Source organism: Colletotrichum lupini, chromosome 1 (genome assembly GCF_023278565.1).
Source record: "Colletotrichum lupini chromosome 1, complete sequence".
In the NCBI taxonomy this organism is placed as follows: Eukaryota; Fungi; Ascomycota; class Sordariomycetes; order Glomerellales; family Glomerellaceae; genus Colletotrichum; species Colletotrichum lupini.
In genome coordinates, this window is record NC_064672.1 from 6256963 (window position 1) to 6281042 (window position 24080).

At 41.2% G+C, this 24080-nt stretch overlaps 8 protein-coding genes across 8 annotated transcripts; 5 read left to right on the forward strand and 3 right to left on the reverse strand.

Annotated features, from left to right (window-relative positions):
• Positions 1-3269: 3269 nt before the first annotated feature.
• Positions 3270-3978, forward strand: CLUP02_01849 (zinc knuckle; the record flags this gene model as incomplete). The annotated part of the gene is made up of 2 exons (XM_049280885.1): positions 3270-3402; positions 3461-3978. The coding sequence occupies 2 exons, from the start codon at positions 3270-3272 to the stop codon at positions 3976-3978; spliced, it is 651 nt and encodes a 216-aa protein (XP_049136842.1).
• A 2004-nt stretch (positions 3979-5982) lies between these two features.
• Positions 5983-7401, forward strand: CLUP02_01850 (uncharacterized protein; the record flags this gene model as incomplete). Its single annotated transcript, XM_049280886.1, has 1 exon — positions 5983-7401. One exon carries the CDS (start codon positions 5983-5985, stop codon positions 7399-7401), a length of 1419 nt encoding a protein of 472 aa, XP_049136843.1.
• Positions 7402-8793: 1392 nt separating this feature from the next.
• Positions 8794-9774, reverse strand: CLUP02_01851 (short-chain dehydrogenase/reductase; the record flags this gene model as incomplete). The annotated part of the gene is made up of 1 exon (XM_049280887.1): positions 8794-9774. The coding sequence occupies one exon, from the start codon at positions 9772-9774 to the stop codon at positions 8794-8796; it is 981 nt and encodes a 326-aa protein (XP_049136844.1).
• Positions 9775-10057: 283 nt separating this feature from the next.
• Positions 10058-10340, forward strand: CLUP02_01852 (uncharacterized protein; the record flags this gene model as incomplete). The annotated part of the gene is made up of 3 exons (XM_049280888.1): positions 10058-10164; positions 10231-10276; positions 10311-10340. The coding sequence occupies 3 exons, from the start codon at positions 10058-10060 to the stop codon at positions 10338-10340; spliced, it is 183 nt and encodes a 60-aa protein (XP_049136845.1).
• An 80-nt stretch (positions 10341-10420) lies between these two features.
• CLUP02_01853 (uncharacterized protein) lies at positions 10421-11176 on the forward strand (the record flags this gene model as incomplete). Its single annotated transcript, XM_049280889.1, has 3 exons — positions 10421-10879; positions 10953-11055; positions 11118-11176. The coding sequence occupies 3 exons, from the start codon at positions 10421-10423 to the stop codon at positions 11174-11176; spliced, it is 621 nt and encodes a 206-aa protein (XP_049136846.1).
• Positions 11177-11592: 416 nt separating this feature from the next.
• Positions 11593-12318, reverse strand: CLUP02_01854 (uncharacterized protein; the record flags this gene model as incomplete). Its single annotated transcript, XM_049280890.1, has 2 exons — positions 11593-12071; positions 12138-12318. 2 exons carry the CDS (start codon positions 12316-12318, stop codon positions 11593-11595), a joined length of 660 nt encoding a protein of 219 aa, XP_049136847.1.
• Positions 12319-13102: 784 nt separating this feature from the next.
• Positions 13103-14497, forward strand: CLUP02_01855 (uncharacterized protein; the record flags this gene model as incomplete). The annotated part of the gene is made up of 4 exons (XM_049280891.1): positions 13103-13194; positions 13247-13539; positions 13594-13814; positions 13886-14497. 4 exons carry the CDS (start codon positions 13103-13105, stop codon positions 14495-14497), a joined length of 1218 nt encoding a protein of 405 aa, XP_049136848.1.
• Positions 14498-21922: 7425 nt separating this feature from the next.
• CLUP02_01856 (WSC domain-containing protein) lies at positions 21923-23900 on the reverse strand (the record flags this gene model as incomplete). Its single annotated transcript, XM_049280892.1, has 3 exons — positions 21923-23454; positions 23515-23643; positions 23711-23900. 3 exons carry the CDS (start codon positions 23898-23900, stop codon positions 21923-21925), a joined length of 1851 nt encoding a protein of 616 aa, XP_049136849.1.
• Positions 23901-24080: the final 180 nt, after the last annotated feature.

Consider the following 24080-nt stretch of genomic DNA (forward strand, 5'->3'; position numbering starts at 1 on the left):
AATAAGTAGGGATATAAAAAGTTATATTAATACTTATATAGTATATTAATGGACGAAGCCTTATTATTATAAGCTATATAACTTATTACGCCCCTTACTTACCCTAATTAGGCTATAGTAAGAAATATTATTAAACTTTATTACGGGCTTATTTATATTAACTATATTAATCGGGAGGCGCCCCTACGACGTAATACTCATTATAATAAACCGATTTACGAAATATAACGTTTATATTATTATAAGGACGACCTTTATAGCTTAAGGATTCGTAAACCTCCTATTTATAAAGATCTTTATTAAATTTAAAATATTTAAAAGGATCGTTTTTAATAGGGGGTTGTTATTTATAAGTAAGTTTTAGACTTATTTTTATTATTTTTTAATAATAAAGAGGCGTCTTAGTACTGCGTTCTATTTATAAACGAATAGTTAAATAAAATAATAAAACTAATACTTAGAGTAGTACCTTCGCTATTTTTATACTTAGGACTAATTAGATTAGGTATAGCGTCTTTACTTAGCTAAGTTTATATATAATAATACTTAGTACTTAGTAATTTATAAAGCGCTTACTAAGGCCTTATTTAGGTTTTTATTTACGTACCCTATATTAATCTTAACGGGGGCTCGAGACGGTATATAGAATATTTTAACTAAGGAGCGTACGGCCTAATTACGAGCTAACTAAGAAGCTTTATAACCCTTTATATAAAAAGTACGTAAAATATATAAATAATAAGTTAATAAAGCTAAGATAAATATATTATACAAAGTAAGTAACTAAGTATTATTATTAAGGAAGAATATTAATAAGTAGCGTCCTAATTAGAAATTAGTTAATAAGTATTTAGGCTTATTTAAAATTAAATTAATAATTAGAACGGTAGGGGTTACTTACTAACTAAATATATTAACGTAATATAAAATATACGATATATTTTATATATCTTTATTTGAGCTATATTAATACTATAAAAAAGCCCTTTAAAAGCCCTTACTTATTAGGGATATAAATAGGGAGCTACTTTACGAAATAAAAAATATTATATAATATAGAGGGCTAAAAAAGAGGTAATAATACCTAATTTAGTAAAAGGGATATAGTAGCGACGAAAATACGTAAGAGCTAGCTAAGTATATTAAGAACGTAGTAATAATTAATATATATAAAAAACGAGTTTTAATGAAGTAGCGCGCCCTAGCTCTTAATAAGCCTAATAACGTAGCGAACTAGTTATTAATAATAAAAAAAAGGGGGTTATATAGTTATAACTAAGTAGCGTAAACGCGCTAATTATAAACCGTTTTTTTAATCTTTATAATACGTAAAAAGACCGCCCTTATTTATAAAAAAACTACCCTTATATATAAAAGGGCTGCCCTAGCTATTATCCTAAGGGTCGTTATAAAAAAAATAATCCCCTTATTATTAATAAATTTATAAATAATTAATTATAAACACGGAGCGTAAGCGAAGTAATTATATACTAATTAGAATATTATTTAAATAGCGCACCTTATTATAAATAATATAAAATAGTATAATTATAGTATTATTATAAAACGAAGATATAGCGTAAGAAGAGCTTATAGCCGCCTTATTATTATTATTATTAATAATAAGAGTTAAGTAGGCCTCCTTACCGGCGCGCTTAAGCGCCCTCTACGTATTATTAATAATAATTTAGTAGGTCTATTAGAGCTATAAAGTAATATTAGCGACCCGAGTAATAATAATAATAAAATAATAATAGAGCGATAAACTTCCGAATTATAAATATTATCGTTCGAAATAAGAGCGGTATCCTATAGGGTTCGGACCGTAAATTTTATAAACTTAGGGACTTAAAATACTATTAATATAATATATAAAAGAAGTAACGGAGTAGTAACTATACTAAGCGCTTATTATATCCTTATAAAAATAGTTCTACGTAATATACTTAATATAACGTACGCTAAATCCTAAAAAAATATTAAATAAAAGAGCGAACTAGGGGCTATAAATTACCGACCTAGCTAATTATAATACTTAGTTTTTAGATTAAGCGCCTTATATATAACGTAAGTAAAGTAAAAGAATAGGTATACTTAGCTAACCCCGATCTTTTTAATATTCGCTTTTTTCTTTTTTTAATAAAAGTTTATAATAGTTAATATAAGTAGTATATAAGTAGTAATATATATACGAGGTTAGGGCGAATAAAGGGGATATTAGGCTTTTTAAATAGACTACTATTACTACTATTACTAAGTATACTTATAGTACTAATAACCGTTTTATTATTAATAATAATAACTCTATAATTAAGAGCTATATTTATATTAAAACGAGTTAGTAGCGAATATAAAATAACTCTATAAAAGACTTACTTAGGTACGGGAAGTATATAAAAATAAGGATTTAAAAAATATTCGTTAGTTATAATATCTACGTAACGAGGGAGTAATATAGACGTTAATAAAAATAAAAAACTATATATAAAAAAAATAACTATAAATAAAAAGGAAAAAAGGAATTCGGAATCGTAATAGCTTAGAAGGGGGTTAATATTAGTAAATAAAAATAAGGTAACGACTACTTAAGTACTAGTAGTTATAAAAATAGCTTATAAATAAGAGCGACTTAGGTATAAAATTATAAGGCTATTATTTAAAATAAGGGGTTTATACTCGGGCTAATAGGTACTATTTATACTTACTTTCGTACTATATATTTAAAAACTTCTTAAATAAAGGATTAATATAATATATATAAATTATAAATAAGCTTTAGGATAAAACCTAGGGGAGGGAGTACTTTATTAAGCCTTATTAATTAGGCCTTGTTAGTTAAAAAATAGCTTAGGGGGTATAAAGAGGGGGACTAAGTAATAAAGGAATAGCTTAGGTATATATAAAGCGCTAGTAGTATACCTCGAGGGAAGGGCAGATTTTAGTAATTCCTCTTTTAGACCCTAATAGCAGTTGGCCTCTGTGAGCTTCTTCCCTGTGTCACACACCTATTGACAGTTCTATAATAACTGTGGAAATCGCTGTAGACACATTGACATAGCGAGCAAATCGTTGTCGGCGACTTCAACCAACCACGGGCCATGGGGAGGCAGTGACATCCGGGCACTAGACTGCGAAGCAACGGAACTCTTAGACCTCATTGACGACATAAACCTTACAAGTTAACTGCAGCCGGGACCCATCACATACGAACAAGGAGCCCGCCGGACGACCATCGACCTTTGCCTCGTCACCGTGTGCCTCGTAAACAGATGATCCGATGCGAAGTAGACCACGACATCCATCACGACTCCGATCACCTGCCAATAGTGACGTCCCTGCACCTTGCGACTGCCGAGCTGCAGCGGGAGAAGAAGCGGAACTGCAAAGCCATTGATGACAGTGGTTATTGACACGCTCCGAGCCTCACTAGCACACCTTGGAAGACCTGGAATAAAGACAGCGCTCGATCGGTACGTGGAGGCAATTTTCGAAGCGGTCTCAACAGCCATCGAGGCATCAGTTCCGGCCGAGATCCCATCCCTGAGGTCCAGAACAGGCTGGTCCGAAGCATGCAAGAACGTTCTAGCGAAAACGAGACGACTTCGCAGGACATACAGCGACCAATATACCGAAGAAAGCTGGGAAGCGTACAGAGCGGCGAAAAACAGCAAGAGCCGTATCGTAAGGAAAGCGCTTCAACAAGCACACCGCGAGGCGGTGGAAATAGCAGTCGAATCCATCGCGTCGCCATGGCGGATCGCGAAATGGGCCCGGAACACACAGAACCAGTCACCGATTGCCACGCCAGAAATTCAAAACCACCACACGCCGCAGACTGCTACCGCCCCTGAAGAGAAAAGGGCACTGTTCAACGCGGTACACATCTACGTAGATGGCAGCGGCATCGACTGTCAAATCGGGGCCGCCGCATGCTGCACCGCCACAAAGGAAACTAGTAAATCGCACATAGGCGACTAAACGACATCCAGTCTACGCAGGCGAGCTGCAGCGCATTATTCTGGTCCTCGAGATGGCGCAGGCAGACAAGCAAAAGGGAAACTACCGAAGCAAAGTCTTTATATATACCGATAACCAGGCCGCCATCAGATCGTTAGCTAACCTAAGAGGAAATTAGGCGTGTGTATATTCTTAAGATTATTATAGATAAGACATAAGCTCGTTAAGAAAAAGGACTTAATGTTAAGCTTTAATACGGACCCGCCCACGTCGGTATCTAGGGTAATAAAGTAATAAATATTACCGCTAAGGAGGCCACGGGATGTAGGCTAAGTAGATAGCTAGGCGCTAGGGTAGACAAGCCGAGACCCTTATTTAAAGCTTAGGTCGATAGCTAAAACATAGTCCTATAAATAATCCTATTAAAAGTAGTAACCTAATTACGAAACCGAGACGAGAGGGAGAACATCGTTCTATTTTATATTAAAACTAATAAAAAAAGTCCTCGAACTCTACGAAGGCCTTAGTAAACGCTAGAGCGCACTCTTAATCTAAATATATATAAAAAAAATCGGGCTTTAGGACTTCCTTTTTAACTAAAGAGTACTAAGTATTACTAACGCTAATTACTTATACTAAGAGGGATAATAAATAGTATTATATATCCTATTATAATACTATAAGTTTTAATAACTCCGGCGCTAAGAATTTAGAACCCTCTTAGGACGATATAATTTTTAAATTATACTAAATAAGCACAAAGTAGCCGCTAAGGTAATCTAATATATAAAATAGACCGAGATCCTTAGGTAATATGGGATCGAGTCGTATATTAAACTAAGCTAAATATTAAGGGGAGACTATAAGTATGCTAAACCGTTATACGAGGAAAGAGACCCTAATAGAGCCTAGATATATATATATATTAGTAAAGAACTACGGTTTATATAAGGGGTTTAGCTAAATATAAATAGAAGTTAGAGAATAAAGTAAGAAATTTAGAGATAGCTAGTCAGTATTTTCCACTAGCAAAGTAGGGCGTTGCGGATTAACACCCGGAGCGCGTCGGCTATTAGCCATACTCCACTATCTGGGCATAGCTGCTGATTAAAGCGGCCAAAACCAAGTAAGAATCCATCACATATGGCGCGCTGTTGTCGCTGGGGGCAGGCCCTGGTCTTGACCATGCATGTTGGGTCGTAACATTAGTTGCCTTGACCTACTCGTAACATTAACCTTTCATATATCTTAAGCTTCCACAATGCAGTACGCTGATGTGGACAATTACAACGCGGTATAATCATCTGCTATTGTATTTAATAGATGTCGGGTTTTCCAAATTTCGCTAGGGGTGGCTTAATTACTCTTTCGGTGCCCAAGGGATCAGGGCTCCGCCCGTGTTTCTCATTTTGCTGAGTTCTCAAGGTCATTATCACTGGTCAGAGCACATGCGGCTTCTTTCGTAGGATCCAGAATACCGAAGGGCGGTGAGTTTCGTCCAGATAAAGTTTCTTTCATTCCAGAACGCTGTAAGTAGGCCTTTGTCTGCATTGGCGTCGCTCGACGCACCGTCTCTTCATATATAACTGTCCACGTAGTTATGCAGTACGCAAGTGCTTTCTCGGCAAGATTCAGAAGTCAAGCTCCCCATATCTCAATCATGAACCCCATCAAACTCTGTTGCAGTTAGATCAGTCCGCACGCTATTGACGACTCGATCTTCAAGTTACAATTAGACGTGCGTTTCCAAAATTTCAATTCAAAACAACACCGACAATAATGACAACACAAAACTATATGATTGAGAACGATGAGTCTGTCTTTCAACAATGGCAAGAACCCGGGAAACGACCAGCCTGTAGCCGATGCAGACAGCAGAAGCTTCGTTGTCTTCGGACCGGACCATCCTCGGATCCGTGCTTGAGGTGCCAAAGAGCCAACGTCCCATGCGTAATTGGTCCCATGGGTCGCGTAGGGCGGCCACCGCGCGACTCCGGGAGATTGGAACAGCACAGACATGAAAATATGCAGTCGGTTGTGCCTATGAACCTTGCAAATCTCGTAGGCATCGCCGAACAGCAACAGGACCAAACCGGGGTATGGAAGCGGATTCTCGGCGGTCATGAGACCGGCCCCTTGCCGCCTGAATGGGCAGGAACCTCGTCCTGTCAGTCCGATGTCCCATCTTCGGTAGTTCGCCGGCCGGGAGGAGATGTCAGTTACGACACATCCGCCGTTCCCCAAACCAATGGTGGCATCGCCAGCGAGGACAGCCGTGGAAACAAAGATATCACTTCGCACCATTATTCTATCAGCTCAATCGGAAATTCAGCATGTCACCAAACCTCTTTCATGTTGGGAGACGCCCCGAATGGGAGAATCGCTCCATCGGCAACGGGAACCAACGACGATCCTGTCCAGGCCAGCCTCCGGAGTTCCGGTGAAGGTCTGCCGGCAACTCGAATGCACCGTCTCTTGGTCCTACAAAGCAGGATCTTGCTGCAGGGGGAAAACTTGGAGCTTCCATCATTTTCTCAACCAGACTTGGGATACAGTACAAAAGGGAAGCTCAACCATCTGCTGCAGGACTGTTCGGATCTCACGGCCATTCTCACCGAAGTCGACAATCCAAAGGAAACACGGACGACGCCACCCAGCGATAGCGCTCTGTCGACGTGGCTCGGACTCACGCCGACAGACTCGGACGGAGTCTGGTCCGATTCTCATCTGAGCGACTCCTTTTTCTGCAGTGGTTCCAACCATAGGAACAGTACAAGGACAGACACAATCTTCAATCCACCGGCCAGTGCCACGAGGGGTGGCCGGTCTCGAGAGCATCTAGAGCCAAACCAGACGCGCGTGGAAGCCAGAGGCGAGCAGCATACATCGTCCACTCTTCAGTCTCCGACCGACAGTCAGGACTCGTCGGCACACGAAGACCTCGTAGTCGTCTTGATAGCGACTGCATGCTACATCCAGCTTATGCGGAGGCTTCACTGTGTGTTGAGTGGGATGTATGACGCCCTAGTTGCAGGTGATGACTTTGCTCTGAGCTCCTTGTGGTCTGCGGCAACATACAATGTCATGCTTCCCAAGGGACGGGTTAAAGATACGCTCCAAGCAAAAATAGCAATCGAAATCGTATTGCACGTTCTGGACTGTCTTGAGGAGCGGATGGGGTTACCTGTACCGAACGACGGAACAAGCAACGCAAAAACACAGGCAGAAGCCCGCGGACTTCCAAGGAACGAACCATTCTTGTCTGTAGTCAGCGCTGCCGTTGACGCGGAAGATGCCTGCCGCATCAGTCATAGATCTACCGCTGAAATGACTACGCAAGACATTGAGCCATTCAAAGGAGGCAGCAGACGGGCAGCGCAAAGCGTCGTCAGGGCACGAATTCAAAAAATCTCGGACTACATCAGCCGGAAACCGCTCTTCTAGCTTGTTCTAGCTACAAAGAATCAGGCAAAATGTGCAAACTTGTCAGTAGTGTGACGAAACGATAGTGCTTGGTTTTGTCGGGATCACAGGGTGAACCCGTACGGGAGGACACAGGCTCTAGTCAGAGTTGTTCACAGCTATACTATGCTTTGTTTGTTAAGTTGCAAAGCTGAAAAAACTAGACTACGGCAACTGGCTTAGCATATGTCCATCGTTTTCTAGACGATGGATAGATATTCTAGAATATTCTGTTGAATAGGAGGAGGTGTGGCACTGCGAATGGCACAGAGCCTACCTACTCGAACGATGTAGAAGCTTCCATGAACTAGAGGTATGACCTTAGTGTGGGGCGTAGCCCGTGACACGGGGGTGGTAAATCAAGCGTAAGCAACAAAAAGTCAAAACTGGTATTGTGTTCTACTGTCTGTATTTCTAGAAGAGAAAGTAGGTGGGTTGGCCGCAATAGTTGCTGTTGGTAGCCCGGAGGTTGGACATCCGGATTCCGCTGCCGGCTGTAGATGCTGGCCGGCTCACTGTATTCTGGCTGAATAATCCAACAGTTTTACTACCATAGAGCCAGAGGGCCAAAAGTGTGAAGGGTCTAGGACAAGGTCGATGCCTTTGGTCTAACCTACTACTACGAATGCAATGATTTTTCTTGAAGGAAGAGAGCTATGTCCTCCCTGTCTCCTGGGCTCGCATATAACCTTACAATTGACCTTGTCGATGTTTTTTGGAACCTTCTAGCAAATACGCGGTTGGGTGGCTGAGGGTCTTGCCGAAGGCCGAACATCGGTCCTTAGACCGTGACAAAAAGGCACAATGTTCAGTCATAAGACCGAACCACAAGCTACTATATGAACGGCCCGTGACATTCGGTCTTCCCATCAGGAAGTAGAACAAACGTACATCATTGTTCCATAATTGGGGGAGTTGTGTTGCCTGCTTCTTATAACTAAGTGGAAAAGTTTTTGGGCTTGAAGGGGAACCTGTTACAGGCCGACCCCTTCACATGTGGTGCTCTCGGCTATGCTCGGCACTGGAGTGAGACATCAAGGCAAAGACATCAAGGTCAAAGATACAGTAGATAAAAGCACACGTAGATGCAGCTGAGATGAACAAGAAACCTTCCTTTCTCATCTGAGGATTCTCATTTGAGAAAGGAAGTACGAGTTGCAACATTGCTCCTACCAAGCCTTTGCAGAACCCAACTTTGGATTGACTATAGCCTAGTTAACTCGTGTAGTCTTGTTTGATGATACCGGCGGGCTATAGGACGTAGCGATTCGGATGCGACTCCTTAGCGTTTGAATGGACGACGCGCTCTGCTGGATACATGATCGCAACTTCATGAACGAGACCCAACGTCCCTGAGGGTGGCTATTAATATTTTCAGAATCCATGTGCCTCAAGCTCGCTCTCCGTCCAGTCCCACATCTTCAGCGCCAACCTGTCGTCCATTGCGTATTTGCTGGCAAGACCTGGTTTACCAACAGGCTCGAAATACTCCCCACTGGGGTATTGGTCGTCTATTGATGCCCAGACCTGAGTCTTGACGCCATCTTCAAGACTGATCGTGATCCAGTGGCGTATGAACGATATGAGACATCGCAACACGAACGGGATGCCGGTCGCGGAGGCTTGTATGTCTGTTCCTCGCACGACACCCGGATGCACAGCCGCAACACGGAGCCAAGGACGTCGCTTGGCCAACTCCCGGGCGTACAGCGCGTTGGCTAGCTTGCTTTGCCCATAGCGCTTAAGGATGAAGACATCTGTACCTGAAGTCTTGAGTGAATCCCACTTGATACCACCCGGTGGCACATCTCGGTGGGATCTCGAGGAGAGAACGACAACTCGCGGGTTATCTTGTTTCGCCGCCAGTAGAGCAGGCTCAAGGAGCTTGGTCAGAAGGGCGTGGCCCACGTGATTTGTTCCGAATTGGATTTCATAGCCGTCCTGGGTCATACCTGCCGGGAGAGACATGACTCCGGCATTGAGCATGAGGACATCGAGACGTTGGCACTGGGATAGAAAGGTCTCGGCTGCGCTCCGTATGGACTTGAACGAGGCCAGATCGAGGGTCAATACATTAATTGGTGGTGCATCGTCGACTTGTTTGCGTATATCGGCAGCGGCGTCTCGAAGTCGAATTGCGTCGCGGCCTGTCAGCCATAACTGAGCTGGCTTGAGACGGGCAAGTTCAATAGCTGCTTGCTTTCCGAGACCAGTGTTACCGCCGGTGATTAGAATCACTTTTCCCGGCAAGTGTTTGACGTTGAGTGAACGTGACTGCTTGGCATTTTCGCGCAAGGACGCCATGAATAACCTGGCACCCAGCACGCCTGCGAAAGCCGCATAAGTCCAATCCATTTGAGATCAGGGTTTCTTCCAGTCTGCTAGCAGCTCGGACAACCTCAACCCAAAGAAAAAAGTAAAAGAAAACTGACCAGGGCGCCTTGAATGATGCAGCATAGTGATCCCTGGAACAGAACCAAGAAAGGTGCAAGAAGGTTTTTGTTATTGCCACATAAGCAGATGGCTTGCCTCCTCTCCTGCATAATGCCTAGTTGCCGAGCCCAATATCTTATCCCTAAAACAAGATTACCAGAATGCCACGTAATGCGTTATACGACAGCAGCAGGTAGGTAACACTATGTCTCCCCGGGACATTGGCATGCCCGCTCACATAGAGTTTGGACGGTTCGGTCGGGATCTACCACGCATCGGGGTGGGGCCTCTGCTGTTGAACTCGCCGAATTAGTGCACATTACGAAGCCGAAACGTATGTATCCGAGTCCTCAGGGATGCTGCATGAAATCGTTCCAGCCTTGATGCGATAGAAGGAATATGCTCACGCTTGTCGGATGCTCAGGTTCAACACTGATGTGTGATGCCCACTTGGACAGTCGCTGTCTAAATCATCCTGGGACTGTTAAGTCGTGTCACCCAGCCTTTTCAGCGTATTAGGCCCAGTATCACTGCCCATCTTGCCCATCTTCATGGATAATCCCGCAAAATGAAGCCCGTCCTTTTCTTTTCTTCATTGGTTGCCGTAACTGTACAGACTCTTGCCAAGCAAGAAGTGGTTAGGCAGATTCCCAAAACCAGAGATGACTTGCTCGACGATGTTGGAGCTATGAAGGCCCCCACAGACGACTTTGAATTCAGCCCTCTACAAGCAAGCAATGACGCCTCCAGCCCTCGCTCGAAATTTACAGAAGATGCTTCGGATTACAGATTCGAATTATTCCCCCTCGAAGGAGCAACCTGCTCCACAGCTACGGGAGGGGAGTCTACGTGGCCGATGGAGCTCTTGAGAGACGGCGGGCTCCAATACGTTCAGAAGTTCAAGCTCGGCGAGGTGCCATCTACGATGGTAGAGGCCTACGACCCCAGCTCCTCTAATATCGAGTCGTTCAACGCAGCGTTCGGGCTTCGCTGTACAAAGACGAAGAACATTCAGAGATTTTACATGGTAAGTGCCTTCAACGGGATTCTCGCGCATCCCAGCGCATAGAGAGGGAAACACGAAACTTACGTACTTTGAGTTCCATGATGATAACATTGGCCATCTGGGATACGGGGAGGACGAGATAAACAAAATCCTGTACATGTGTTTTATGATCGGTCAAGATAAGGATGGAGTCCCAGGTTCAGGCGGAGAGTGTGCCTACTTTTAACACATAGCGCAGGCACAGATGTTGTCAGATCAGGGAAGCCTCTGGGATTGGGGTTATCACATCAATTTTTATGCAGTGTCTACGAGACGTAAAATGATGATGGCAGGATATTTGCGACTGTAGAAAAGATGCGTGGGAAGGTCCCCCCCCCCCCCCAGTCTCTTCTTACTCCCAATAGTTAATGGTTCGAAACTGCCTAAAACGTGACGAGTTAAATTCTTTTGGCGGAGATCTTATGTGTACAAAAGACCACGATTGGATAGTAGCGTGCGTACGCGAGGATCAGGCCAAAATACTGCGTATAATCCCTCACTATTTTCATATTCCTTTAATGATAGATCAGGGGGATCTAAACGTCCACTCCTCTGGGACTTGGAAGTCATTATACAAATACTACATGCACTTAACACCGCGATTCTAAGATGGTTCAATTTCCCTATTCATCTATCTGAACCACCAAACCTCTTCTTAGTTGTTCTTGCGAAAAACCGCGGACTGCACAATATATTTACATCATCTTCGAGAAGCATGCATACTGTTGATCATACACCTGTGAGAACATCTCCAGTCGAGACAAAATCTGCTTATCCTTCGACGCGATAGCCTCGGCATCCTTCACATTCGCAGATGCATAAAAGGTCAAGAACCCATCCGTTTCTCCGATCAGAGGGTGCATGGAATCCGGCACCGACCACGCACTCACCGCGGAGGTGCCAAAGTTCTCAAGATCGACATCGTCGCCCAGTACTTCCATCCGATGTGCTTGGAAGGCTGTCTTGTCTGCGGCAGCAGGAAGCCAGATGCACGAAAGGAGCGTGACGTCACTAGCAAGGGCCCGAAATAGGTGGTCGCAAGATTCCGGAATAAACGACACACTGTTGGGCTGCCGCGATGGATCGGAAGCATCGATAATTTCCTTGGCTATTTCATATTCATAATCGTTGGGTGACTCGAAATAGGCGCGTTGAGCGTCTGCTGAAGACCAAACTATAGGGATGTGTCGGTTTATGTACGAATAATGCTGGGAGATATTGCCTTTGGATTGCTGCTTACTCTTCACAATGTTCATTCCCACGAAGCCTTGTGGTATCGTGGTACCAATGCCATAATACAGGGCCTCGAGCCCAAGTGTCGACAGCAATTTGCCTCTGATGCACTCGAGAACCTGACCGATCTTCTTCTCAGACTCATCCGGTTTCATATGAAACCAAACAAGTTCGACGACTTGTGGCATGGCGAGCTTTTTGCACTGAGGTCTGGACTGAAATCTACAGCGTAGCCTGAAGTTGAGATGAAAGCTATTGTTCGTCTTGAAGTAGGGGGGATTATTAAGGCTTTGGGGGACCAGCGGTTCACCTCACCTTACAGAGGCCAGCATACATACGGAAGCCAGCTGGAACGACTTTGCAAAACATTGTTGTCCATGCATCCGAAGCCGACCGTTCGAACTTTCTGGTCCAGCGGTAAGCTAACTAACGTGCAAGCCTATTGATACCTCCATTCATATTCTCTACACGCTCTTCCGATACGACTATGTGCCGAGGTGTCTATGTTGTGACGCTGAAAGGTTAATTAATCAACCGCAAGCGAAGAACAAACCTGGAAAACCCGCCGTACGGGGTTTACACCTGCCAACCTTAATCAAGTAATAGTATTGCGATGTCGACAAGTTATGATTTGCAGATCCACCGTCCGTCCAACCCAAGTGGAGTTGCGGAGTGTGGCGTAGTCTACATGTGTACTGCCTATAAGGATGAATTGACCGAAATGCCCCGAGTTGACAAGCCTGACCGATTATCATGTAGTGAGAAGTCGTGGCACTTGTTGCATCGATCGACGCTGCAATTATTCTACCGATGTAAAGAGCGCGACAAAAGAGAGGGACAAGTTACAAGACGACGTGATTGATTCTAAATGCGAGCCAGGATAAGATATAAGAACTTCGGCAGGTGCATTACGCTGATTAGGAAAGGCTTTCATTTTCGTCTACAACAATTAACATTGTATCGATAACCATTATGTATTCTCGCTCCATATATGTGGGCGCTGCCGCAGCCTCGCTGGTATCAGGCGTGAATGCCGGAATGAGATACATGTTCTATTTTGATAAGTCTGTCAATCCCCCATAGAATCCCACTGTGCATCATGTGCTGACAATACAGAAATCATTTAACGGCTCTCCCTGACCACAAGGCCACTCACTTATCGACCCATGCGATTCTTGGCCACGAGGATCCTAGTCTCTATTCCCGGGAGATATTCAAGCCACAACAGCCTTTCATCTCTCACGGGAAGGTTCGCGATCTATTCGAGGAACCCGTGAAAGTATGCCTCTCCATCGGCGGCCGGGACAGCGCCCAAATCTTCTGGGAATCTTCCAGTAGTGAACATAATCGCACGATCTTCGCGCAAAATGTTCAGACGGCAGTGGATACTTATGGATATGACTGCGTTGGTGAGTTCTGACTATGGAAGTTTGAATACATCAATACTGATTCATCTTCACTAGAAATTTCTTGGTCGCACCCAGGCGGCAATGGCGACGACTTCAACTTGCTGCCTATCGCTGGTAAAGAGTCTGCCCGTGATAATCTGCCCAACTTTCTGAAGGAAATCAAAAAGGCAACCAAGAAAGAGTTGTCTATCGTGGTGCCGGGAAAGGAAGGCGACATGGCCGCGTTTGACCACAAGACCATGAGCAAGATTGCAAAAATCGTTGACCACGTAACGGTAGGTTGACCAGGACTTGGCCATTGGAGTCCCTGAGGCTTGGTTGCCTCTACTGACCTTTCTCGTCTCAGGTCAAATCTTTCGACCTCGCCGACCTGCGCGACACGGCGACCAACCATAGTGCCGGTTTCAAAGCTGTCGGCGAGTCTCTCGGTCGTTACTTGGATTTGGGGGTTCCCTCAGTCAAGCTCAACATGGCATTCTCTTACTATGCCACATGGAGGCGGGTGGACCCAGGACCGTTATGTCTGACTCCTACTATCTGTCCCATCACCCAGAAGGGTAACTACGCAGATAACATGGGTTTCGTGACTTTCGAGAAACAGAATTTCGAACCGAACCCCACCGACATCGACCCCGTCATTGCCAGGTCATTCCAGAGGGCGATGAAAGAAGGCCACATCGACTTGGACCTTGGCGGCTGGTGGTGGTGGGATCAGGAGAACAGCCTGTTTTGGTCGTGGGACACGGCGGACATCATCTACAACAAGTGCTTGGAATACGTTCCGAAGCTGGGACTGGGAGGCTTGGCGTCGTACACGGCGCCCATGGACAGCAAAGACTGGCGAAGGATGATCAAAACGGCATCGGGCGTCGCGTGGATTCCTGGTGAGTTTTTCGACGACTTAGAGCAACAGCTGGCGGAAGCTGAAAAGTCCGAACGAGCTCGCGACGAGCTGTAATCGGCTCCGGATTATGAACATTGTTAGTATCCCTATTACAGGGTAGTTAGTTCGAACCGTAGTTGACAAAGAGATTAATTAAACTATATAAATATCTACGTAAGTATAAAAAGGAGGTTCTAACCGTAGGTTAGGCTAGCTATAATAATCGTAAATAAGGCCCCTAATTAGCCCCTACGTAGTTAGCTATATGCCGCGGTTAAATTAGATTTCTAATTTAATATTAACTTTCTCTTTTTTTTTATTAATTTAACTGCTATAGTTAGAGGTATAATTCGACCTCAGGCCTGTTTATTAAGTCGTCTCTTTTTCCCCCTTTTCTTTACTCTTTTTATATAACTTATCCCTCTATTTATATAATAACTTTTCTACTATTTACGAATTACTCTAATCCCTTATTTAGTATTATTTTTATAAAAGCGTTTACGAGGTTATTTTTATTATTAACTTAACAGATCTCGAGTATTTTATACCTTTCGTACGATTACTTAAGGGCTATAATATTAATTATAAGCCTCTTTTCCTTTATCGTTCTTAATTTAACAAAGTATTCATATAGTAAATAAGAATCGGTATAAATAACCGTTAGAATAAGTAAAAGGCTAATTTAATTAATAATCTTCTTTAGCGTTATTAAAATCGCGTAGGAGAGGTTAACGCCGTTAATTATACTATATATTTCTAACGCTAATATACTTCTTATTACCTACTTATTTTTAGTTAATAAGTAGTAGATTATATTACCGTATATAGTAAATTCGCTCTTGCCTATACTCTTATTAGCTAGGATAATAATATACCCTAATTACAAAGTAAGGTTATTATTATTTATAAATAACTTATTAACGAAGACGTAGAGCTTATTAGTTATAAGGTCGATTAGGTAGTAAACGAGACCTCGATCGAGATTCGTCTACTACTACTTAAGCCGCTTATTAAGTATTTTAATATCTTATTTAATTAGATTTATAGCCTGCGCTACCTTAGTATAGTTAAAAGTTACCTCGGGTTAATAAATACTTATAATATATACTCCTCGCGCGAGCTTAGCTTTATACTACTTTTTAATATTAGTTACGTTCGGATTAATAAGGTTAATTTTCTTATCCTACCCCTTTTACTAAAAGACGACGGTTTCCCTTTTAATTATAAAAATCCCGCCGTTAAATACTAAGGGGGTATTTATTATAAGGACCTCTTTTAGCTTCGCTATAAAGCCCGCTTTTTAAAGCTCCTTATTCTCTTTCTTTATAAAGTTAATATTAAATAGGCTTAATATATCGTTAGTTTATATTTTAACGATCCTAAATTAGTCGCTTTTATACTCCGCGATTAATAAGTACGGGTCGTACGTAAAGGTAACTATTAATAGTTAATTAATATAAAAATCGTGGTAGGTGGCTTATTAATAAGTACCCGATTTTACGAGCCCATATAGTAGCTTAAGCACTTTAATAATCGTACCTTCTAGGTACTTACTAGCTATTTCTTTTAGTAAATAGGCTAGGATTTTTTTTATAAGCCCTGTGGCCGATTAGGTATAGGCCTAGGTAATATTACGGCTTTAAATCTCGTATCCCTTTTTCCGTAGCGATGCTATTAGTACTATTATTAATCGTTAGCTATAGTACTATATAGTGGGCGATTATATAAGTAGCGTTGCTTTTTTAACGTCGCTATACCCCTAAATTACGTATTTAAACTTCTCGTATAGCTAGGGTGTTCCTTTCCCTTTAATTTTATAAACTATTCGTAATTTAAATATATAGAGGTTTATATATTTTTCGGGGTCGTATAAGATAAATCGATAGACCCCTCGAGTATAAAGAGTGTTTACTTCGATAAGATTTAATCCCTTATACGGTTTTTTAATAGTTATAATTACGCCTTCTTTGCGTAGTTTAACTACTAGCTTAAAATCGGCTTTCTCTTTTACTATATAAAAAGTATTAATTACCTCGTTACGAGTAATAAATTACTACGTTAGGGCTTACTATCGTAGTCTTTTGCGACGTCTCGCTAGTAGTATTAGTGCCCTTTTAATAATTTCCTCTTCCTCGTCGTCTATTAATACTATTACGACGATTTCGTTAAGGATAATTTCCTATGCCTCTACTACGGGTTATATAGTTTCCCCTAGCTCTTTTTCTTTTTATAAGTTAGAAATTACCTCGTTAGGATCTATATAGTACGGTCTAACTACCGTAATTAATATTTTAAGTAGCTAGTTATAATCTCTCGCAACTATATAAGAGCGCTCGTTAATAAAAATTAACTTATATAGCTTAGCTTACTATTAAGTAATTTCGTACTATACTCGTATATCCGAATTTAGTAATATATTTAGATTATCCCTTATATCGGGCTTATTATGCGTAGTAATTACCTCGTTAACTTACTTTTTTATACTTACCTCGCGCAGTGCTTATATTACTTTTTTAATTACTTAGGCTCGTTAGCTTATACTTAGTAATAGTAGCGAGGCTAAGGTCGTTCTTAAATATACTCTAAATATTAATAGCGTTAGTATAAGTCCGTTAGGCCCTATAATATCGTTATAGTATTTAAGTGCTATTTAGAGGTATTCGTTATCGGTAGAATCCGGATTTTCCTCTTTAATAATTCTAAACGCCCTTTTTAACTATTAGTATGCCCTCTCTACTTTTCTAATACTATAGTGCGCTTTAATAAGTACGACTTTTAGCTATATACTATAGGCCGTCGTATTATCCCTAAATTTTATTAACTTAAAGCTAGTACTAGCGTCGGTTCTAATACTATCTAGCGGTCCCTAGTATATATCGATCTAGCTTTTTTATAAAGCTACTTATACTATCTTTACTTATAAATTCTAAAGGAATTGCCCTACTTAAAAGGATATAGCTACGTCGATTATATATAGTACTAGCTAACTATTTAAGTAGAAAATATCAACGACGATTTCTTAGTTAAAGTTAAGCTTATTATATAATTTAAACTTAAATCTGCGTGGGCTTTGTGTATTTATTTAGTATTAGTAGTATACTTTTGTTAACTACTTTAGCGCCCCTATTTCGATATTATTATTACTTAATTATTTTAGGAGGTTATATAGCCTCGTAACTAACGGGTACCCGAATCTCTAGTATAGTTTTCTAAGCTTACTTTTCGTTAAGTAATTAATCGACTTCGTGTCGTTAGTAAGCTTTATAAACGCATGCCCCTATTATCGTTCGACTATCTCGAAGTGCTTATTACTAGAGATTTTATTCCTCGTGTTATCGAATATAATACCTAGTCGATTTATGTTTTTTAGATATAGGAGAAATGGGGTATTAATAAGTAAAATGTAAAAAGTTATTATTCCGAAGTACGTCTCTACTTTTATTATACCTAGGGCGACGATTTCCTTATCTAGGCCGAAACTAATCTTTATAATACTTATTATTAACGTATTAAGTATTATTAATACGATTTTCTATAGCGTTTAGAATTACCCTTTTCCTCTAGTTAATTATTACGATACTTTAGTATTTAAAATAATCCTATAGAAATCGTCTAGGCCGTACCTTTCGCTCGCGTAGAATACTTATATAAGCTTAGTATTTAAGGGATCTAAGTAATATAAAAAGGACCCCTCTAGTTACCCCTAGATATGCTTAGTACTATATTCCTTTTTTTTAAATATCGATAGAGAGAGCGTCTTTTTCTTAATTATTAAGAGAATAAGCTTCGGCCTTATTAAATTCGCCCTTTTAGCTACCTCTATATCTATTATTTAAGGGACCTTCTTTTATTATCCGTAGATAAAAGCCTACTTATTAAGAGCTTCTACTACTTTCTATTTATTTAGCCTCGTATATCCTCTAGAGGCTAACGGGGCGAAAAAAGAGTAATTAATATCGTCGATTTCGTTATAATCTAATTCGTTAGTATAGGGGGTGAGATTTTCCTTATTTTCCGAATCTCTTATAGGGGGTATATATTTTAGGCCGCTACTTTAGCTACCTTTATTAAGTTCCGTGCCCCCGGATTTACCTTTATATATAATAAGGAATTAGTTAAACTAACGAGGGCTAGTTTTACTATTTATTACCCTCGACTTTTTATATTGTTTATACTATTTAGTACGCTCTTTCTCGGAGTAGTTACTTAACTAATATCTATTTTTTTTATAAATATAGTATTGCTTTTTTTATTACCCTGCCCGTAAGTTAAATCTCTACTCGTTCGACGAATCTGGGCCTCTTTACTAGCGATTGCTATATCTAGCCTCTTTTCTTTTTTTATTATACGTTCGATCGACTTAATATTATTAATAAGGGCCGTCGTATATTTAGAAATAGGTTTAGCACGGTATTCTTATTTTAATATTAAAACTAGATTTTAGCCTCGAGTAGAGCGTCTCGTAGTCTTTAGGTACTTAGTATAGGGTTATTTTTATTTTTAGTATATACTAAATTATAATATAAAGATATCCGACTTTCCGCTCGTTTATCCCCTTATTTAGCTAGGTTTTTACTAGCTTATCGATTCGATCGATAAGCTTTTTAAGGATCTTTATTTACGATTTACCTTCTATTATCCTAGCTATAAATATAAAAAAAATCGCTCGTAGCTTAGATAGGAGCTCTAAGTTCTTATTATAAGTCTCGAAGTAGCTTCGGATTGCGTTAATTATACTAAGAAAGTCGTTTCGATCGAGATCACGTACCGCTTCGTAATAATAATTAAAGGCTTTGCTTATAAGTACGATATTAATTACTAAATAATATTAGTATTTCCTAATTCTAACTTTTTCGTAATAATTATAAAATATCGTTAGGGTTTTTTATTAAACCCTTATTTTTCCCCCTAGAGTATAATTTCTCTTTTAGGAAGATCTTTTTGAGGTCTGTAAATTACCTCGTATTTGCTACTAGATTTTTAATATTTATATACGATCCTTGCGTCGCTACGTATTATTAATAACTTCGGGTCGTTTACCTCTTTTTTTATTAGCTAATCGGCGCCGAATTTCGTATTAATAGTAGTAACGAGTTATAGATCGAAATAGGTAGAATTATTAATTATTATACTTCTAGTACTATATTTTGCCCCAGTATATCCTTTTGCGACGATAGATTTTTATTAGTAATTATAGGGAGGAAATCTGGGTCGTTTACTCTTTTTTTAAATTTATTAAAGCGATTATACGCTCTATCGACCTGTGCCTAGTTCTATAGTACGAATTCCTCTTTTATAATTATTACTATTAGTATTTTATATAGCTCTTGCGATTATAATTGCGCTAGTAATACCCCTCGCTCGTAAAAGAATTTATTAATTACTTTTACAATTTTTAAGCTTGCGCTCGCGAACTATTTATCTAGTTAATAACTAAGATTATTTACGATTTCGTAGAATAGGGGTTACTCCTATAGCCCCTTTTTCTCGTAGACTTTAGTTAAATAGATTAATGCCGCGTTAATTTACTTACCGTTAGGCTAATCCGCAATTTTATATATCTACGTCCCCTAATAATCCGGGTTAATATTTACTTACTTATAAGGGATTAGGATTCTATTTAGGATCGGGTTTCGTCCTCTTCTTCTTTACTCTAACTTACTAAGGGTCGTGCTCTAGCTTATACTTATATTAGCAGTTACTAGCGTATTTAATTTTAATAGGGATATATTTAATCCGCGCGCTAGTTATAGCAAATCCGTACTTTTACTACTTAACGAATTTATCGGGGTTTAAGAAATTCCCGCTTCCTCTTGCTATCTTGCTATTACTCTCGTTTTTATTATTTTTAGCGATTACTATTACCTTTTTAAATCGCTAGTTATTATACCTATTATAATTCTCTTTTTTATTTAGTATAAAAAGAAGCCCTTAAGCGGCCCTCTAGAGGATTCTTTTCTTTTCTTCTTAAATCCTCGTTTTTTTAGCCTTTTTTTAGGCTGATAGTAATTTTAGCAGGAGGTCGTAGGACTACTTTAGGGTAGCCGCCTTCTTCTTAAGTTAATTTCCGAGATCCGTAATACTCTTAGCTTAATACTATTAAGACCTCTAAATCCCCTCCTCTTTCGTTAAACCGTCCTTTATACTATATTCCTAAGTAATACCTAGGGGGTAATTAAGGGAGCTACGAAGAGGTCGTTTAGATTGTGGGCTTAAGGTCGTACTTATAAGATCTTCGTAATAATAGACTTTTTTATATACTATAAATCTTTTAGCTTAATAACTCTTATAGGGTTACCTTCGTTACTAAGTAAAAATATCTGCGTTTAGAGATCCCTTTTTTTAATCGCGCAGTGCTCTTTTATACCGTACTTTTACTAATTTAATTAGTTAATTTCTAATCGCGGGCCGGCTATAGAAAAGTCGTTTAATAAAAAAGCTATTCGGGGCGATAGTAAAAGGCTAGTTATTTAAGTAGTTCTATTAATTAACGTAGTTTAATATAGTAAACGTCGACTTTTCGTAAGTAATAAAGGGCTACGATTACTTAATTCCGTGCGGCATTCGAGAATCGCCTCTTTTTTTATTTATTTCCGTAAGGTTAATTAGTACGAATCTCTTATTTTATATAGTATTAAGAAGTCGTCTTTTTTACGTAGCGAGATACCTTACCGATTTATAATAATAGAATTTAATTACTAATTAGTATTAGTATCCCTATTATAGGGTAGTTAGTTCGAACTATAATTAACGAAGAGATTAATTAAACTATATAAATATTTGCGTAAGTATAAAAAGGAGGTTCTAACTATAGGTTAGGCTAGCTATAATAATCGTAAATAGGGCCCCTAATTGGCCCCTGCGCAGTCGGCTATATCCCGCGGTTAAATTAGACTTCTAATCCGATAAACATATCGTATTCGTCTTTAGTTAAGAAAAACGGTATAGGCAATACGTTAAACCAAAACCTTACTAAAAGGTAGCCATTTTTGATACTATAAGGATATAAAGCAAAGTAGAAGTTAATAGCCAGAATCAGCAAAGAACTATGGGGCCGACACATCAATGACTCTTTTCACAATTTTTGAGAGCGTTTCATTCTGTGATCCTTGGGAAAAGAAAAGTCTCATTTCGATCCCCACTTTCCAGGAGAACAATACGATCTCAAACTCTCTTGACTGTGCATTATAGAGGTCAAGAAAGTTACGTCGGCGTCATCGCAAAATGAGCCCTCCAAATCCAAGAGGAAAGCCGCTGGTCTCCATTGGACCAGTCTTCAACCTCTGTTCCTCCTCAGCAACACCGTCAAGGCGCATCAGCATGAAATATGATCAGCATGAAAAGTCTTCACTTGTCGGAACTGTGTAAACAAATTAATTACCCTAGCGATAACTGAGGCCACCCACCAGTCTTGGGTGATGAGCCAGACAGAGGAGCAAGCCCTAGGCTTTCGATACTCCAAATGAGAACATGATAGCGAGAACTTAACAGAGGTCATCCTCATAGAGGTTTGCAATTGCTAGCTGATCTCAAGACATTGGTTGGTAGAAATTCGACTTTGATCTCCGAATTGAGAACGACGTCAAATCGCGTATTCCACGATGCCAAGTCAAGAGCTGTGTCTGCTTGAAATATTCTGTAGGCCCCATACGTCACAGCCGTCAATTTAAATGAGATGATTGTAGCCTCGAAAGCCGGAACAACAACGTCTTCCCTCGGAACTTTACGGAAAAGTTTCAACGTGGGAGCCCCCGCTGGGCCAGTCTCATGAATCGCAGCCACGACTCTAAGGTTTATTTTCCCATCTTTTACAACTGAGTCCAAGCATGATTGCCGTGGCTGATACAGCAGTACGTCAGACACCGGAAATCCGCGTCCCAAGTTGTCATGCACTTCAACGTCGCCCGTCGACGGCTGGATCAGGAAAACGTTGAAGGACTTGATACCGACGCTGCTCGGCACGGTAGTGCTGAACTCGAACCACGCGAAGGCATCTCCAAAGTGGCCTGAGGATACTCCACCCGACCTTCTGCCGCGAACAGCCCTGATGAGGATAGTCCCAGTAGCATTTCGGTTCACTATCGACAGCTCGACTTCAAGGTCGTCGGCGTTCCTCGCCGTCGCGGGACCGACTCGCACGCGGATACGGCCCGAGAAGCGGATCGATCCCCTTGAGTCTATCGACTGCTCTCGGATGTACGGCTTGACGTCGATCGGCTTGACTGGTGCAGTGAGTTCGATGCCTTTATCACGTGGTACAAGATTCAGCATACGGCCGAAGACGTCTTTGCATTTCTCCAGGAAATTCGACTGGTTTGAGAGGGTTCTGATTGTCTCGTTCTGGTCGGAGCTGAAGATTCTCTTATCTGAACGGAAAGTCTCGTTGTGGCTGTGGACTAACGGATTCGACCCGGTCCCAGATAAATACTCCAGAACGATGGTGTTGTCGAAACTCGCGGAGGATCCTGGACCTTCCTCAAAATGCACGACATCGAGCTTAGTTGACGGTTCTTTAGCTCCGTCTATGGGGAACTCGTCGATGCCCAAAATGTGTGGGAAGTAAGCTGTGTGGACTCCGCCCAGAGTGTGTCCACACGCAACCAAAGAGATCATGTCTGTATCCGAAAACCCTGCCCTGGAGAAGATAGACTTGTGGCTCTCTAGGTCTTGGTGTGGTTGCGGGGTGAGAACACCGCTGGCATCAGCTTCGGTTGCGTCTAACCGGCCTGCGCGAAAGGGAAGCTGCGGGCCACCGCAATTGGCAAGACTGGTATAGACTCCAAGTGCAAGTAAGTCGGCTATCGATGACCTCGGGGTGTGGAAGAGACTCATGAAGTGAAGTGTCGTTTCGAAGACAGGCCGGGTGTCGACGTTGTCCTCCCGATTGAGTTCAAACATGATGGAGGCATCTAGCCCCCCTTCCCCCGAAAAAGTATTATGAGTAATAAGGTCATGGAAAGCTGTGCGGATCCATTCTGCTGCATTCTGACGACCTAGGGAACTTTCGCCGAAAGAACATGGATGCGTTTCTACTTTACGTGTTGGTATGTGCATACACAAATAGACCACCTGGCGATCAGGAAACAACTTACCGTCTGAGAAAACGTTCGCAAAATAGCCGCTCTTGAGAACCATTAAATCTTCAATGTAGTCATATTTCCATGGCCAAATATACCCATTTTCTTTTGTTCGCAGAGCTTCATTGAAAGAGAAAAATTGGCCTATGAGGGTCCAGCCAGGACGTAATGAAATAGCCTGCCTGATCACCCATGATGCGATGATGGTGACCAAAACATACTTCGAACGAAGCCTCAGAGTGTTGAGCAAACACATTGCCACGAGAATTTTGAGAAGTTAACGCCAGCATAAAGTCATCTAGTACATTTTCGACCATTAAACTGTTGGTTCGCGTCCGACGAGCTACGGCGAACCGGGAGAATCGAAGGACTGCTCTATCCTTGATTTGGTCCGTGGACATCCATCTGACTCATGAAAGCATCGACCTTGAAAGACAATTTTTTCAATATCTCGCATGTCACGTAGGCCACGGGTAGAAAATTAAGGTACCGAAAGCATTCGTAGGATTTCGGCAATTTCGGCCGATTCGGTTTGACCCACCCTATTGCCGAGCGGCGGCTTTGAAGATATCACCCGACTC